Source organism: Otolemur garnettii, unplaced genomic scaffold (genome assembly GCF_000181295.1).
Source record: "Otolemur garnettii isolate 467f Iridium unplaced genomic scaffold, OtoGar3 scaffold00126, whole genome shotgun sequence".
Taxonomy (NCBI): domain Eukaryota; kingdom Metazoa; phylum Chordata; class Mammalia; order Primates; family Galagidae; genus Otolemur; species Otolemur garnettii.
The window spans coordinates 3,430,697-3,446,552 of NW_003852521.1; the positions used below are offsets into that span (position 1 = coordinate 3,430,697).

General features: G+C 38.5%; 1 protein-coding gene across 1 annotated transcript in view; it reads left to right on the forward strand.

Annotated features, from left to right (window-relative positions):
* RGS17 (regulator of G protein signaling 17) overlaps positions 1-15,856 on the forward strand; it is a 92,815-nt gene that overhangs the window by 52,154 nt on the left and 24,805 nt on the right. The window contains exon 2 of the mRNA XM_003797865.2: positions 10,267-10,410. Coding sequence (XP_003797913.1) covers positions 10,292-10,410 — 119 coding nt within the window. The 5' untranslated portion in view covers positions 10,267-10,291. The remainder of the gene's footprint in view (positions 1-10,266; positions 10,411-15,856) is intronic.

The following is a 15,856-nucleotide window of genomic DNA, read 5'->3' on the forward strand; positions in this document are numbered from 1 at the left end:
CTTGCTCCTTCATCACCCCGCACAGCCGTCCTGATAGCCGCTGCCCATTGGGGTTGCTGATCGAGCCCTTGCTCCTTCATCACCATGCACAGCCATCCTGATGGCTGCTGCCCATTGGGGTTGCTGGTCGAGCCCTTGTTCCTTCATCACCACGCACAGCCATCCTGATAGCTGCTGTCCACTCCTCCTGGAATGACAAACGTGTTCCGCTATGTGAGTGAAGAGAGCTGAGTGAACTGATTCCATCACTTGCATAATTCCTGGAGGTTGGTATGTCCATTAAAAAAAAAAAAAAGATTGAACAGGTATGAACTTTATAACAGGACTAGTTTGCTGAAAATACATTTTATTAAAGGCAGAATAATGAGAAGACATTATTTTGAACAAACAGATACAATAAATAATATGTTGTCGGGAAAAGAGGACCAAAAATCCTCCCCAGCAAATTTTTACCTGAGTACAAAGTAGACTTTTGAGTAAATTTATTGGTTAGTTGATTGTGTCTTTAAATGCTCTTTTGTAGATGTCTGTAGTGTAGGACAAAGGCGAGAATGTAGCTCTGTAAAGCAGAGGTAGTACACTCCTTTAGATGGTGAGTAGACCAGAGGAGATGGCCAGGCAAAGCTGTTCTTCAAAATAGGAGGTATCGTGAAGTACAAAGAGAGAACCACAGGTAACCTACCTTGGTTTCATTATAGAAAAAAAAATGTGAAAAACATTTAGGTATGTTATATTAAGCACAAACATAATTGGGACATATTTATGGGATATTTTCTGCGTGTTTTAGCTCCTTCTGGCAGCTTCCACACAGCCTTTAACTCTTTATTCTCACCATAGCATTTATCCCTGTTTGTATAACCATCTTAAATAATTATATGGATAATTACTATTAGGGGAAATAATCTTTGGAATCCTCTTTTTCAATTGCTGTGATTTTGTCTATTGATTTTTTATTTTCTTGTCACATTTTAAGTCATTTTTTCTTTATTTTAATGTTGGTTATCTTTATGCGTATTGAAATAACAAACATGTCTGCTCTCAGTCTGATGACTCTCAGAGTGACATGGGACACAGATTAACGTGCTGTGGGTACTTTCCTGAGAAAACCCATTATGACTCTATATTAAACATTCATTTTTTTCTAATGACCCAGAGAATATAATAAGGCCATGCTAAAGATTCTCATTGTCACCTTACAGTGTTTCTGACAAAGCCTGCTCTTCCTGGAATGCGTTTTTGTCCATTTCTAAGGCAGTCATCTTAAGCTAACGCTGTTATTCTGAAATAAAACAAAGCCTGAATAAGTCAGGTAAAAAGAGGATTTTTAAAAGCCCTACTTTTATGTTTATTGGTCTTCCAGGCTTTCCAGAATTTCTACATAATTGGATAAATTTCCCCTTCATCGCAACTGTGCAAATGCAGCCTCTGTTGGAGAACCTTCTCTTTCTCTCATTTCACTCATTTGACGCACAGGGATGGGGCTCACTTATCTCAAGAAATGGGTCATATATTTAATACAAAACATATGTTGGCTGAGCTCACAGAGTCTCAAGCTTAATTCATGGTGCCTCTCACCACATAATTTTGAAAATGTTAGCATCAAAATGTAATTTTTAACTGTGTGTTTTGAAATGAAATACTGGCTTGTACTACATTCCAAAATACATGAACATTAGTACGTATCACATTTTAAGGGAAAAAATGTGAGATAAAGCTTATGAAAGACATTTCTCCTTGTTCATTTAAATTTTTTTTCCTCTGAGCAAAATAAAGGAATAGCTCTAGCTCATGAGATATCGGTGCTTGGTCAGAGATTAATTGCGACCATAATCATTTTTTTATGTCCATCAAGAGTACTAAGATGAATGACCCAGGCTCTGCCCTGAAAAACCTCAGAGTCTTATAGGAGAAACTTAGAAATGGCAGAGCTCTAATTCAACAGGGAATTATGGGGCAAAGAAGATGGAGTGGTGCTGGGCCCTTCCCACAGGCTGGGAGGGTCTGCAAAGATTTCCTGGATGAGGAGCCTTCAGCCACTGCTGGTGATGCCAAAAAGCATGTCAGAATACGAATTATGGCTCAAAGACACACAAGCCTGGGTGTACACCGAGAGGGAAGCTTCTATTTCTGCCCAAATGAGAAGAGAGTAGACAGGGTTATAAATGGAATAGATGTTCAGAAAAGTCCTTTGAGATCATCTTCCTGCTTGGGCCTCACTAGAACACACCATGTCCTTCCAACTCTCAGGAATAGACCCTGCACACCAGCTATAATGCCTAGTGAGTCAGGCCCTTGAGGTCAGTGGCCACCTATGGTGGACTGAACCAGGGATGTCGAGACCTCAGGACCTACACCAGTCACCTGTTACTCCATTTTGTTTTATGTTGTTAAACAAAACAATATAAGCATGTTGTTGTTAAACCAAACAACATGCAGAGTCAGAGCCAGAAAGTCCCAGGTAGGAACCAAAAGAGAGCTAATAACAGCCCAGATGATGTGATGCTACTTGCTGGTCCAGGAAGTACACTTTGAACAACAAAGGCCCAAATATTAACTTGTTGTGTTAAAGTTAATATTTGGCAATTACCAAATAAATCTATCACCCTTACAATGATAATTTAAAACCCATTGTGAAATTTTGAAGAAAAGTCATCAGGTGGTGTTTTTTTTTTTTTAAATATGAAATGTTTATCTAACACTAATAATAATAAGAATTGTTTTATGATTGATAAAATATGAATATCATATCATATGAGTGATAAAATACAAAGATAATCCAGAAAGATAGAGGGGCGAGGAGAGAGAGGGAAGGGGAGAGGGGAAGGCGAGTGGAGGGAGGGTATTTGGCAGGATCTACACAAGGCAAGGGTACATTTCATAACAACTAAGAGTATATTATAAATGTCTTACCATAAAAATAAGTAAATGTGGTGATGGTTATGTTAATTAGTTTGATTTAAGCACTCCACATTGTGAATCAATCATCACATTGTACCCTATAAATGTATATGGTTATGATTTAATAAAAATTAAGTTAAAAAAAAAAGAACTGTTCTGATTGGGATGACAACTTCTTGAGTGTGTCTGACCTGGCACCCTGATATGGTTAGTGGTAGAAATAGCATTGAGTATGTTTCCTTTTATTCCTTACAATTACTGAGTGAGGTAAATGTTGTTTTCCCATTTTGCAAGCAAAGGCAGAGTGGTTAAGTAACTTGCTCAATGCCATGCACCCAGAACAAAGCAGACCTTTGTGTTTCAAGTCTCGATGTTCCTTATTCCAGAGCCAAAACACGACAGAGAGCATGATCTACAGACAGCATGGTCAAGGGAAGCTAATGGAAAGTTGAAAGAAGCCCAGAATCATAAGAGTAGATACTGTGATGTCCTGTGGAATAGAAACGGCTTAACTCTGGGGACATTAACTAGTAGCAGAACTGCACAAGGTGCCCTTATCAAATAGCCCTGTCAATTAATGCTTTTAAACGCAGCCAGGAGCTCCAGGAGAGCCAGGACAGGAGGGGCTGATGCTAATCTGGTTCCAGTTCTTCAAAGACAGAGGAAGGCACAGGGCTAATTATATTGAAGTCTTTCATATATTTATATGTAACTGCATATGTGTAAATATTAATATAAATATGAAGAGAGAACTGTTGACCCACCATTATGAGACAATTTATTGAGGATTCTATATTGGCCAGGAAAAAAGAACCATGTGGACATAGCTATTGATGAAGTCTGACCACCCAGAGTATGTACTGGAACCACAATCATAGTGATTATTCTCTCTGAAAGCGCAGCAAGTTTAATTTTAAATTTCCAATAGTTTTAATCATTAAATCGGTGGTTTTGAAGAAAAATACACTAAAAAATGTCCCCCAACCATGGCCCCCAAATCACTATTTGGGTAATGACTCTCTTTAGATACATAGATCATGAACTAGGATATTGAAGTCTTGCTTAGTTACATAGATATGTGCTGGCTTAGCTCAAGTAGAGTAGTTATCAGAAACCTTAATTGAGAGGTGAATTGCTTTTCTTCACAGGGAAAGTATATCACAACTAAGAATAAATATCTGTACTTGGTAGATTCCTTGTCCACCCCAGGGCTAAAGAAGGCCCACATATTTGACTTTTTAGCACATACCTTTGTGGGGCTCAGTACTGAATGAACAGCTCTGTGGTGAAACTGAATGCTTTCTCATACCCTGACAAGATGGCTGCAAAGATAATGAAGTTTGATTGTTGGGTACAGAGTTGATTGTAGGTGTTATGAGTCACTTGAAACTCAGTTCATTTACATGTGACAAAAAATACAGTGTCAGTGGTGAAATAAAAAACCAAAAGATTAGTCTTTCTTCACTGAGTAAGCTTTTGTGTACAACCCTAGGACACTGATGCTAGCCAGTGAATGCTAGCCAGTGAATACGAAAGCTTTACAACCCACCATATATGTGAAATGAACTCCCAGCAGGAAGACAGTGATAAGAAGCTTCGACATCTGTAGCCTGAAAACATTGTACCAAACTAACGTTTTGGCAGCATTATGATCAAGTCTACTCAGTATTATCTTAAGAGAGCTGTCGCTTATTGAGTATTTACTATTATTGCAGAGATTTGGTCCAAGTATTTCATCCAGTTCATTTAACTCCTACCGTGGTACTGTTATGTTCTATTACTATCAGTTATTATCTGCCAGAGAGGAAACTGGGACACAAATAGGTTAAGTAACTAATCAAAGTTCATCCAACTATAATAGCAGAGACAAGATCTGTGCACAGGTAGCCTGACTCTGGAGCTTGTTTACTCACCGGACTGGAGTGCAGCTTGCAGGTGGGGATGGGGGACATTGCCATTTATGTATTTGTAAGTTTGAATCCTAAAGATATGGTGACATCAAGAGCAAGTTGAAAACTAATTTTGATGTGTAGAGTCAGTTATTTTCTAATTCAGCCTAATTTTCCAACTGATACTCCCACTACAATATCTTGATTATTAAAAAAGATGTAGGAACATTCTTTTTCTTCCAATGTTAAGAAACTGGCTGGGTGTGGTGGCTCATATCTGTAATCCTAGGACTCTGGGAGGTGGAGGCAGGTGGATTGCTTGAACTCAGCAGTTCGAGACTAGCCTGGGCAAGAGTGGGACTCTGTCTCTACTGAAAATAGAAAAATTAGGCAGGCATGATGTCAGGCTCCTGTAGTCCCAGCTACTCCAGAGGCTGAGGCAGGAGAATTGCTTGAGTCTAAGAGTTTAAGTTTTCTGTGAGCTATGATGCCAGGGCACTCTACCCAAGGTGACTGAGTGAGACTCTGTGTCAAAGAGAGACATATATATATGTCATATATAAATATATGCATATATATTATTATTATTTTTGTATGTGATACATACCAAATGTCCAGATTTCATATAGATTTTTAAGATAAAACATGAGTGTTTACAGCAGGCCACTTAGGTTTCAAGTCTCTAGTTTGAGTCTAGAGACTCAAACTAAACCTAGATATGAGTTTAGTCCTGTTCCATATGAGGGACACCTTGGAAAAGAATGAAGAGCACTGTTCAAACTTGACTTCCAAATCTATGTCCTTAGAAAACAAATATTTTTAACAATCAGAGCAATCTTTCAAATTTTCCATCATTAATATTTATTGTGTGTCTACTATAGGCAGAGAATACCATGAGATTTCAGGAAAACATACATATTTGTTTTGCTTAAAACTAGAATTGGTGAACTCTGTAACTATATAACGGTTGGACACATGTTCCCTTCTGTATCTACTGAGAAACCCAAGTCAGTTCCATTCATTTTGAGTTTATAGTTGCACACAGGAGGTAGATGCAAATAAGGGTTGCAGGATGTGATCATTGAGTACCTGAGGGCTGTGGTCCCTAACCCCCAGGCAGTGGACTGGTACTCATTTGTGGCCTGTTAGGAACCAGGCTGCACAGTAGGAGGTGAGCAGCAAGTGAACAAAGCTTCATCTGTGTTTATAGCCACTCCCCATCCCTTGTGTCACCACCTAAGCTCCACCTCCTATCAAATAAGCAGGGACTTTAGAATCATATAGGAGCGAGAACTGTACTGCAAGCTGCAAATGTGAGGCGTCTAAGTTGCCTGCTCCTTATGAGAATCTAATGCCTGATGATCTGAGGTAGAGATGTAATGTGCTAGAATCACCTTGAAGCCACCCCTCCAATAAGTTAAAAACTGTCTTCCATGAATTTGGTCCCTGGTACCAAAAGGTAGGGGACCACTGCCTGAGGGCATGCCACGATTTTCCATACTTAAGTCACCCACTGACTGGGAGTTGGGAAGGAGCTTTCTGGGCATTGTCACTGAGGAGCTCTCACATAGTTTCCACTCCTCCCTCCAGCTCTGTGTGTCTAATTATTTTGTTGGTGCAGATATGTAGCAAGATATGATAGGAGACTGTTTTTCTTAGCTGTATGCTGGCTGGGCAGCCAACAGTTTAGATTTGAAACACAGATGAGGTGCTAAATTACTGTATTCAGAAACATATAGAAATCAGTCAGAAAATAAAAACAATCTTCACCAAATGGTATAGAAACCTACACAAAAGAAATTAGTGAGTGGAATATTTTTTTCTGGAGGAAGGTGATTATGGTACAACATTTCAATTACCTCAGAAGAGCACAAAGAAAATATTTGTATATAACTTATTTTTTTTTTGCCAGCCAAAAGACATGGAAAAGAGATTGAAAGGCCTTGCAAATCTAAGTGTTAGAAACCTAACATAATATTTGAAACCATGCCTCCTATAGCAATTTCAAACCACAACATCACTAGAGATTGCCTACATAAGCAGATATCCAAGATGGCATTTACCTCACAATTTTGTAAACTTGAGTATGTAACAGTGAACAAATTAAGGCATTCAATTCTTAAGAAATCTATTGAATCTTTCTGCAAATTTTTCAGTTGTAGATAAAGACTTCCGTCTAGAATAAAGCTATATTGTATCTATCTGTGTGTGTGCTTCTGAAGAAAAAAATAAAATACAGATAAGTAACAAAAGATTATAAAGCAAATATAGCTAGGCCCAATACCCCAATTAAATAAATGTCAAAATTTTGGTTTTGCCTCAGATCTTTTTTAAAGAAATGATTAGATAAAGCTGAAACCCTTTGTTCTCCAATCACATTCACATTATTATCTTTCCAAACCACACAAAGTTACGGATTCAGGTCATGCTGTTATAACTCTGCTACATATATTATCTAGAAAATAAAATGTATCATTGTTTGCATGCTTATGAAAATTATGTTAATGAAAGCTACTCATTTTAAGTGCTATTTTATAATGTAACATAGAACAATATCATCATTGTTTAATTATTTCCTGAAAAGACAAGTATATTAGTGGGGTTGTTGTCTTAGCTCAGGCTGCTATAACAAAGTACCATAAACTAAGATACTTGTTTCTCACAGTTCTGGAAGCTGAGAGTCTGAGATCAGGGTGCCAACATTATTGGGCTGGGGTGAGGGTCCTCCTTAAGGTTGTACACCAGACTTTTCAGTGTGTCTTCACTTGGATAGATAGCAGGAGAGCTCTCAAACTCGTTCTTAAAAGGGTGCTATTCTTATTCATGAAGCTTCCATTGCCCGTTGTCTTTATATTGATCATGAAAGGTCTACTGTCAATCAAAGGAAACACCATTCCATTGCCTATTGTCTTCATATAGATCATGAAAAGTCTACTGTCAGTCAAAGGAAACACCATTCCATTGCCTGTTGTCTTCATATTGATCATGAAAAGTCTACTGTCAATCAAAATACGCTCCATTCCATTGCCTGTTGTCTTCATATTGATCATGGAAAGTCTATTGTCAATCAAAGGACACAGCATTCCATTGCTCATTGTCTTCATATTGATCATAGAAAGTCTACTATTAGTCAAAGCAGTTACTTCTCTGTGCATAGAACAGCTGTTTTCTTTATCTCACAGGTCTGTGATTTTACTTTAATGTGTGTGACTGTGGATTTATTTTTATTTTTATTTTGTTGCACCTGCTCAGCATGTGGTATGCTCTTTCATGAGAAACTTTGTTCTGTTTTGTTTCCTTCCAATTCTTGGGAATTCTCAGCAAGCTTCCCTTCAAATATCACTTTCTTAGGTGGCACTTGTGGCTCAAGGAGTAGGCCACTGGCCCCATATACCAGGGGTGGCAGGTTCAAGCCCAGCCCCAGCCAAAACTGCAAAAAAAAAAATCACTTTCTTGACAATCTATTATTTCTCCTCTTATGATAAAAATCTTGTTGGCTGCATACTGGAGTCTTTCAGTGTTCCTGGGGTGCTTGTCTCAATTCTCTTTTTGTGTTTTATATTTTTATCTCTCTTTGCTGAATTCTGTGTATACTCCTTGGCACCATTACTTATTTTCTTGGGGATTATTTTCAGAAGAGATTATTATATCTGAATGTCTTAATGTTTCTGTTTTAAATTTCCATTTTCCATTCTATCTATTCTTGTTTTATATTTGTGTATTTTTTTTTATCATTTCTTGTTCTATATGAATATTATTCTTTTTTTATTACATTGTTTATCTTAAACATATGTTTATGTAAGTCATATTAGGTGATTCTGTTATAGTCTTTCCATTTGTTCAGGAGTAAATTCTTCTCCTAATTGTTGAGTTGGCTGGCTGTTTTCTGGTATTAATTTGAAATTTTGCTTTCAAGCAGCGCATTGAATGAGAGGTGCCTTTTTCACTCTCACTTACCCTTCATAATGTTTACACTTTTCCACTATCTCCACTAGTCCCTCAAGACTTGTAGTCTTGAAGCAGTATCTCAGGATTCTTTCCTAGCCAGCAATAATTTGGAGACACCCTTGACCCGGTGGGCTGCTTGGCCTAGGTCCAGTGTGGATGGCTTTCTCTGTACCCTCCCTCTCTTGCACTAAGTGTCGTTGAATAGTAAAATAATTTTTTTTCAGCACCATTTTATGAATGGCAGAACCACAGCCCCTGATATGCAGGTAGCCTAGAATCTGGTTGCTCATCATAGGAGAGTATCTTACATCACTCTGGAGCACAGACCTGTGCCCCTTTCGTCTTCCATTCCTGAACTACAGAATGACTGTGACTTTAGATCCCATTCACCTACCACTGTGGTTTTCTGTTCCATTTCTGGCCTAAAGGGATGTTTATCTTTTTTTCAAGAATGTCATTTTCCCCCCTATTTCTTTCAGTTTTTTTTTAAGTGTCCATCATTGTATTTAGAACTGAAAATATAATTTGTAAAGAATGAGCTCATAATGCTAAAATAACCTGAAGTACTTTATAGTTTTAATAAATATTGTTCTCAGCCACATATGAGAATTTATGAGTATGATCTACATATATTGCATATTTATGAAAAACATTATTAGTAGATTTCATTCATTTTTCTAAGAGTTCATGTTAAATTGGATATTATTCTGCTAAAATAAAACTTTATTTTTTTTATCCTCCACCCTGTCTTAAATCAGGATTTGTCCTCTAAATTTGACCTCATTTTTAAGGTCACAGGCAGGGCACTCTCTATTCCGTTATTCTTTGTATCTGCCGTGAGATATAAATTCTACCAAAGTAATGCCCCTGAATTTGATGACTTTTTAACTTCCACCAAGTCTCTGTTAAAATAAATTTGGGGTGGAGGGGAGTGGAGAGAGGAGAGCTGATACCTTTGCAACAGTGACTCCTAACAGAAAATAAGGCACTTTGGTAATGTTGGTAATGTTATCAAGATCAGGCCTGGAGGCTGAGTCAGAAGTGCCCAAAAGGATATTGAGTGTTTTAAAGGAAGTGAGAGGTTGCCAAAAACAAAAATTTGATCTTCTTCATAATGTTCTATAGTTAAAAAACCTTAAACAATGATTGGTAAAGCTGAGTTCACCTTACTGTAAACATCGGTGGAGAAACGAGTTGTATACATCCCTGTAAGGAGAGCAGATGTAATCATTCTTGGTTTTAAGGAGAATGTTAAAAATAAATTTTCAAACTTAACATATTTACCTTACCAATAATTTTGATTATATGGGAACTTCATTATTATAATTGTATACATCAGATAATGATAGAGGTTTATTTGCAAAGTTTTTAGAATATTTTCGTGAGAATTTTTAGTCTGCTAGTAAAAGTTACTTGTTCTTTTATTCTTAAGTTACCTCCCTCCTCCCTTAATGAAATGCTTCCTTCAGCATAGGCAGCTTATCCGTATTGTGATTTTTTTCAAACCTTACATTCTTTTCTCTTCTTTCAGACAATTGGGTACTGAAGTAGCTGAAATGCGAAAAAGGCAGCAGTCCCAAAATGAAGGAACACCTGCTGTGTCTCAGACCCCCGGAAACCAGAGGCCCAACAACACTTGTTGCTTCTGCTGGTGCTGTTGCTGCAGCTGCTCCTGGTAAGTTTTGCTACCTATGTGACCCCTCACCTGGGCAAGGCAGCACCAGTGCGCACATGCATGCCAAATCTTGCGGTCACTGAAACTTCTCAAACTGTCTTATCTTTTCCTTTTGCAAGAGGAATTGTTAAAGACTATCACTGTTACCATGCAGACATTTCCACAAGCAAACTATAATATTTCCTCAGAATCTACATTAAAATTAACCATAAGGCAATGAAAGAAAAATTATTTTATATCATGTTTTTTTCCATCCATGCTTCTGGAAGATACAGATAAAAATAAGATGATTGTCATATGCATGTGTGATCTCTACATCTATCATTACCAACATCTATCAAGGTTATTTTTTGATATGATGGCAAATATGTATATCATTATGACAGAAACAGGAGATAAGAAGTGTTACCCTACAGTGGCCCCCTCGATGGTGGACAAGCTCCACCCACTATAGAAAAATGCCAGTTCCAGAAAAGCATTCCAATATAGTAATCTGGATGGTTAAAAGTAGTTTTTATAAATACCAAAATTGCTTCCAGATTATGATTCTTTGTTGGAAAGCCATGCATAATTTGTCTTTAGTTTTTTATTTGTAAGCTTTAACAGCTTCAGATGGAGGAAATAAGAGTTCTAGATAAGGTCAACCTTTCAGACCCAGTGTGTAAGCTTATTCTTTCCCATACCTGAAGAGATCATCTGGGTCTGGTCTTAATCATGAAATACCATGTAGTCACTGGAGATGGTGATTTTGAGGTCAGACTGCCAGGTTTCAGATCTTGTCCTCACTCATCACTATCTCTTTGACCTTCAGCATATTTGTTAATCTCTCTTGGTCCTCAGATCTCTCCTCTGCCAAATAACAGTAATAAGAATCCCTGCCTTATGAGGTTACTGTAAAATTAAATGAGATAAAAAGCATAACACACCTAGAACAGTGTCTGACACAGGAGCTGGCTTGAAATAAAGTCTTAAAAAGCTGTTTTATTTTAAATGCCATGTATCACCATGCTTTGTTACACGGGGTTGAGGACTGTACTGTTTCTCCATTGCACTATGCCATGTTTCTGTAATCAGTGAATGACTTTATTTACATGCCAAATTTATTCCTAATTGCTTCAAGATTAAAACACCAAAATATAGAATACGGAGTTTCATTTCCCTGTATTTGTTAGCTGCCAAACAAATACTTAGTGGGACTTGCTTTTGTTGACTTTAAAAGTCCAGGCTGGGCATGGTGGCTCACACCTATAATCCCAGCATTCCAGGAGGCTGAGCAGGAGGATTGCTTGGGCTCAGGACTTTGAGACCCACCTGAGCAAGAGAGAAAACCTAGCTCTACTAAAAATAGAAAAAACTAGCTGCAAGAGGGGAGGGAGTGGGGTGGGGGGTCACAGTGGATGGCATACTTCTTGGGGGTGGGACACAATTGTAAGAGGGACTTTATTTAACAAATACAATCAGCATAAACTAATTCTTTGTACCCTCAATGAATCCCAAACAATAAAAAATCCAAAACAAACAAAGAAAAAAACTAGCTGGTTATGGTGGTGCACGTTTAGTCCCAGGTACGTGGGATGCTGAGGCAAGAGGATCTCTTGAGTCCAAGAATTTGAGGTTGCTGTGGGCTGTGATGGTGCCATGGCACTCTACCCAGGGCCACAGAGTGAGACTCTATCTCAAAAAAATATTTTTTTTTAAGTACACATTAAATACAATCAATATTACCTCATGAGCATCAGATTGTCACAGAACACAGATGATGGATCAAGAACGAAATAGCTTTGCTAAGCATGTCAACTCCACATACCTCTAAAGAGGATCCCCAACTACCTGGTGCATTGGCCATGTGCTCTATTAGTTCTAGAGCAGGAGTCCTCAAACTTCTTAAACAGGGGACCAGTTCACTGTCTCTCAGACTGTTGGAGGGCTGGACTGCCGGCCCCGGGACCAGTCGACTGCTAAGCAGGACAGGCAGTAGTGGCAAAAACACCCGGCAGGCCGGATAAATGTCCTACGCGGGCTGCATGCGGCCAGCGGGCTGTAGTTTGAGGACGCCTGTTCTAGAGTATCCTCATTGAGAGATGCTGTGAGCAATGAGTGATGAATGGCTAAGACTACGACATAACATGTATAATCTACAAATTTACAAGTCCTTCTTCATATCACAAATGATAGGTAATGTCTAACATGAACAACTTGATTTTGAAAACAGGTTGAATCAGGTTAACTATGGATTTCAATTATGATGACATTGTCTTACTACAAATGAAAATGTCCTTCACACACAGATTTTTAAAATATTTTTTTTGTACTTTGAGTTGAGGAAAGAAAGCTGTTAATGCTTCTTGGAGTGAAAAGAAAAAGAAATAAATGTTCTTCAGATTTTCCAGGCTAGGTCAAAGGAGCAGAAGAAAAATACTAAAAATATAATTTAGCTTCTAAAAAAAAGTTAGACATCAAAATATGAAGTAACTGTCATTCATGAATGGGGGCAGTTGTCATGTGTCTGCATTCACTTCCTTTTTAGGAAGTGGAACGGTAGGAAAATAAATTTCTATGTCTAGTAATAAATATAAACTAGCTTCACATGTTGTTATGGGTTTTTTAAACAATATAATATTTTCCTCAAATTTGAATTTCTCATTCATACTCCATTGTCCGCTCTTCTCTCATTTTTATATTTATTCCTATGTTTTAAAAATTACCACTGCACTTTGTTTTGGGGGAGGGCATGGAGAGTAAGTATATACTGGTGACGGCTCAATATTTCTACACTTTCCTTCAAAATTCTCAACAGTTTGTATAAACTTCATAATGACTTATTAAGCTGATCCTTTTTCTATCTCTGTCTAGAAATCAAATCACTCTTTCTCCCTATCTCCTGAGATGCCTCCACTTTAAAGAGAAGAAACAAGAGGATGAGGTCTAGGCCATGTAACTGTCCTACCTAAAGAAATGATGGATGCCTGAATCTAGGCTGTAAAACGAACAGTTTGTTAATGGACAAATGTTTCTATGCATAAGACTAAGCCTTTTTTCGCCAGGGGAAGAGAGTTTGTCAAGACCACTTGTCTAGAGGTTTAAGGTTGTCACTGGGAAACAAAATGACTTCAAATTCTACCTTTCTTCCCCTTTTTTTCTTTTTTGAGATTCACTCTGGCACCCTGGGTAGAGTGCCATGGTGTAGCAGCTCACAGCAACCTCAAACTCATGGGTTCAAGTGGTCCTTTGCCTCAGCCTCCCAAGTAGTTGGGATGACAGGTTCCTGGCTAATTTTCTGTTTTTAGTAGAGATGGGGTCTCCCTTTTCCCAGACTGGTCTCCAACTCCCAAGATCAAGCAATCCACTTGCCTCGGCCTCCCAAAGTGCTAGGATTACAGGCATGAGCCACCATGCCCTGTGTCTTTCCTGTTCTCTATGAGAAAGAAACCTTTGAAAAATGCTGGAGGCTCCCCTCAAACTGCCATGAGTTGGACAGTGAGTCAGCGAGGTTGTTCAGATACCCCCACATGAGATAACGCAGGTTGTAAAAGTGCATTGCGGACTAGAAACTTGCTGTGTGCTTCCAAAACTGAGGTGCATCGGAGTGGAAATAGGAAGGTAGATCTTTCCAATTTTATTCTGAGCTTAAAGGTAATTTTCCAATTCCCCTGTGAACCCTTTTGTAACATTGGAAATAGCCCAGGCTGTTTTTTTTTTTTTTCATATAAAGTCTTTAGAATGTTAATCTCTTTTTTAACAACTGGCTGCTTCTAGAGGTGTCCATTGAAGAAGATGGGTTTCCAGTGTTTAGTCATACCAAATTAGAACTCAGAAGACCTCAACTGGCATCTCTCCAAAATGTTTGAGTTGACCTCTGTTGGGCACTTTGTGGGGGTGAGAGATGATGGTTGAGGGAAGAGAGGACCAAGTATTTCTGGCCACAGTCCTGGCTCCTCCTCGCACTTTCCAAAGGAATAGTTCTGTCTTTAACTGTTTTACATATTAGATTTAGGTGTAAGCTTTTGTTTAGGGAGGAAATGGCTTTTTCTTAAAAAAAAGTAATGTTTGGCAAACTCTGTGTCTAATTTTATAGGTAAGGAAACTGATAGCTCGCCTGCCGTCCCTGGGCACACTAGGGATGGAGGTGGAGTAAGGATGCAAGCCTCTTCTCCTCCAGTCCATCGTTCAGTCTACTCTAACGCAACATTTCCAAACTGTTCATTTCTAGGTTTGATATGAACCATTTCCAAATACAACTTTCCCAGTCCTGTGCCTGTGAGATTTGGCCCACTGTGTTAGACTCTTCTCAGGAGAGAACAGTCACAGACTAAATTTAGTAAATGAACCAGCCCTTTGAAAGCTAAAATCATCTTTCTTTTGGACACATTAATTCCTAGTATTCCTAGACCAGGGGGTAAATCTCATGAAGTGAATGTTAAGCACTTTGGACACGTGTTTTGGGTGCCCCCCCTCCATTTTTAACACGTACCGCAGCATCCGTGATTCAAAACTTTGCAAACATGTCCCATTTTATCCTCTGATGCTGTCACATTATAGCTCTCTGCCAATGGAAACACTAAGATGCGTGCCTTAAAAATCAAAGGATATTTTTTGAAAGGAAAAACAAAACACACGTCTGCACCATCGTGAAGAAACCACTCCCTGGAAATAAAACTGCTCCACATGCAAGGTGAATCATTTCATCCTCAGCACCAGTGGGTAAAGGCTCTGGACCACATGTCCCATGGGAGCATCCATTATTCCTGTGGCATCACTTACTCTGCACAAGAGTCCCAAACTACCTGTCAACAGGTCATCATAATTATCTTTTACAATGAACTCTATGCTTTTGAAACTTCATCTCACTGTGGCGTGGGTAGATTTCCTCAACCGTTTCCATTAATTCTATGAACTTTACAGAATAAAAAGACATCTACAAAATGAACCCAGGGTTTCCAGGCCACATACACATCAAACCAAAACGTGGACATTAGGACTGTGAGCCTTTGTGTTACTCATTCATTAATTCACTCATTCACAATTTGTTGGGTGCTTCCTGTTGCCTGGCACTCTTCTACTTCAGCTTTTCGTGGGTTCCCCCCACCTCTACAGTGACAGGGAACAAACTCTCAGTGCTAAGCGACTAAATCTGGATATAAACATTTTGGTATTAAGCCCAGGTCACCCCCTAAAAGAGTTTAGCATTAAAGCCACCTCTGCCAACTCTGTTGTGTGTGCTACTGTAAAGCTGCCAGAATTAGAACTGACCTGACCCTTTTCCCTGAAAAGTAGGCTGTGTATACTCTTTTTGACTATTTACTATAAAATAAATATACATTTTCTAATACATTTTTAATACATTGTAGTATTAAAATTATCTATGGGGAAAGATGGATGGGAAAGAAAATAATAGATAAAAATATTCTCAGTCTTACTCAGAAGAGTAGAAAGAACAACGGGGCAG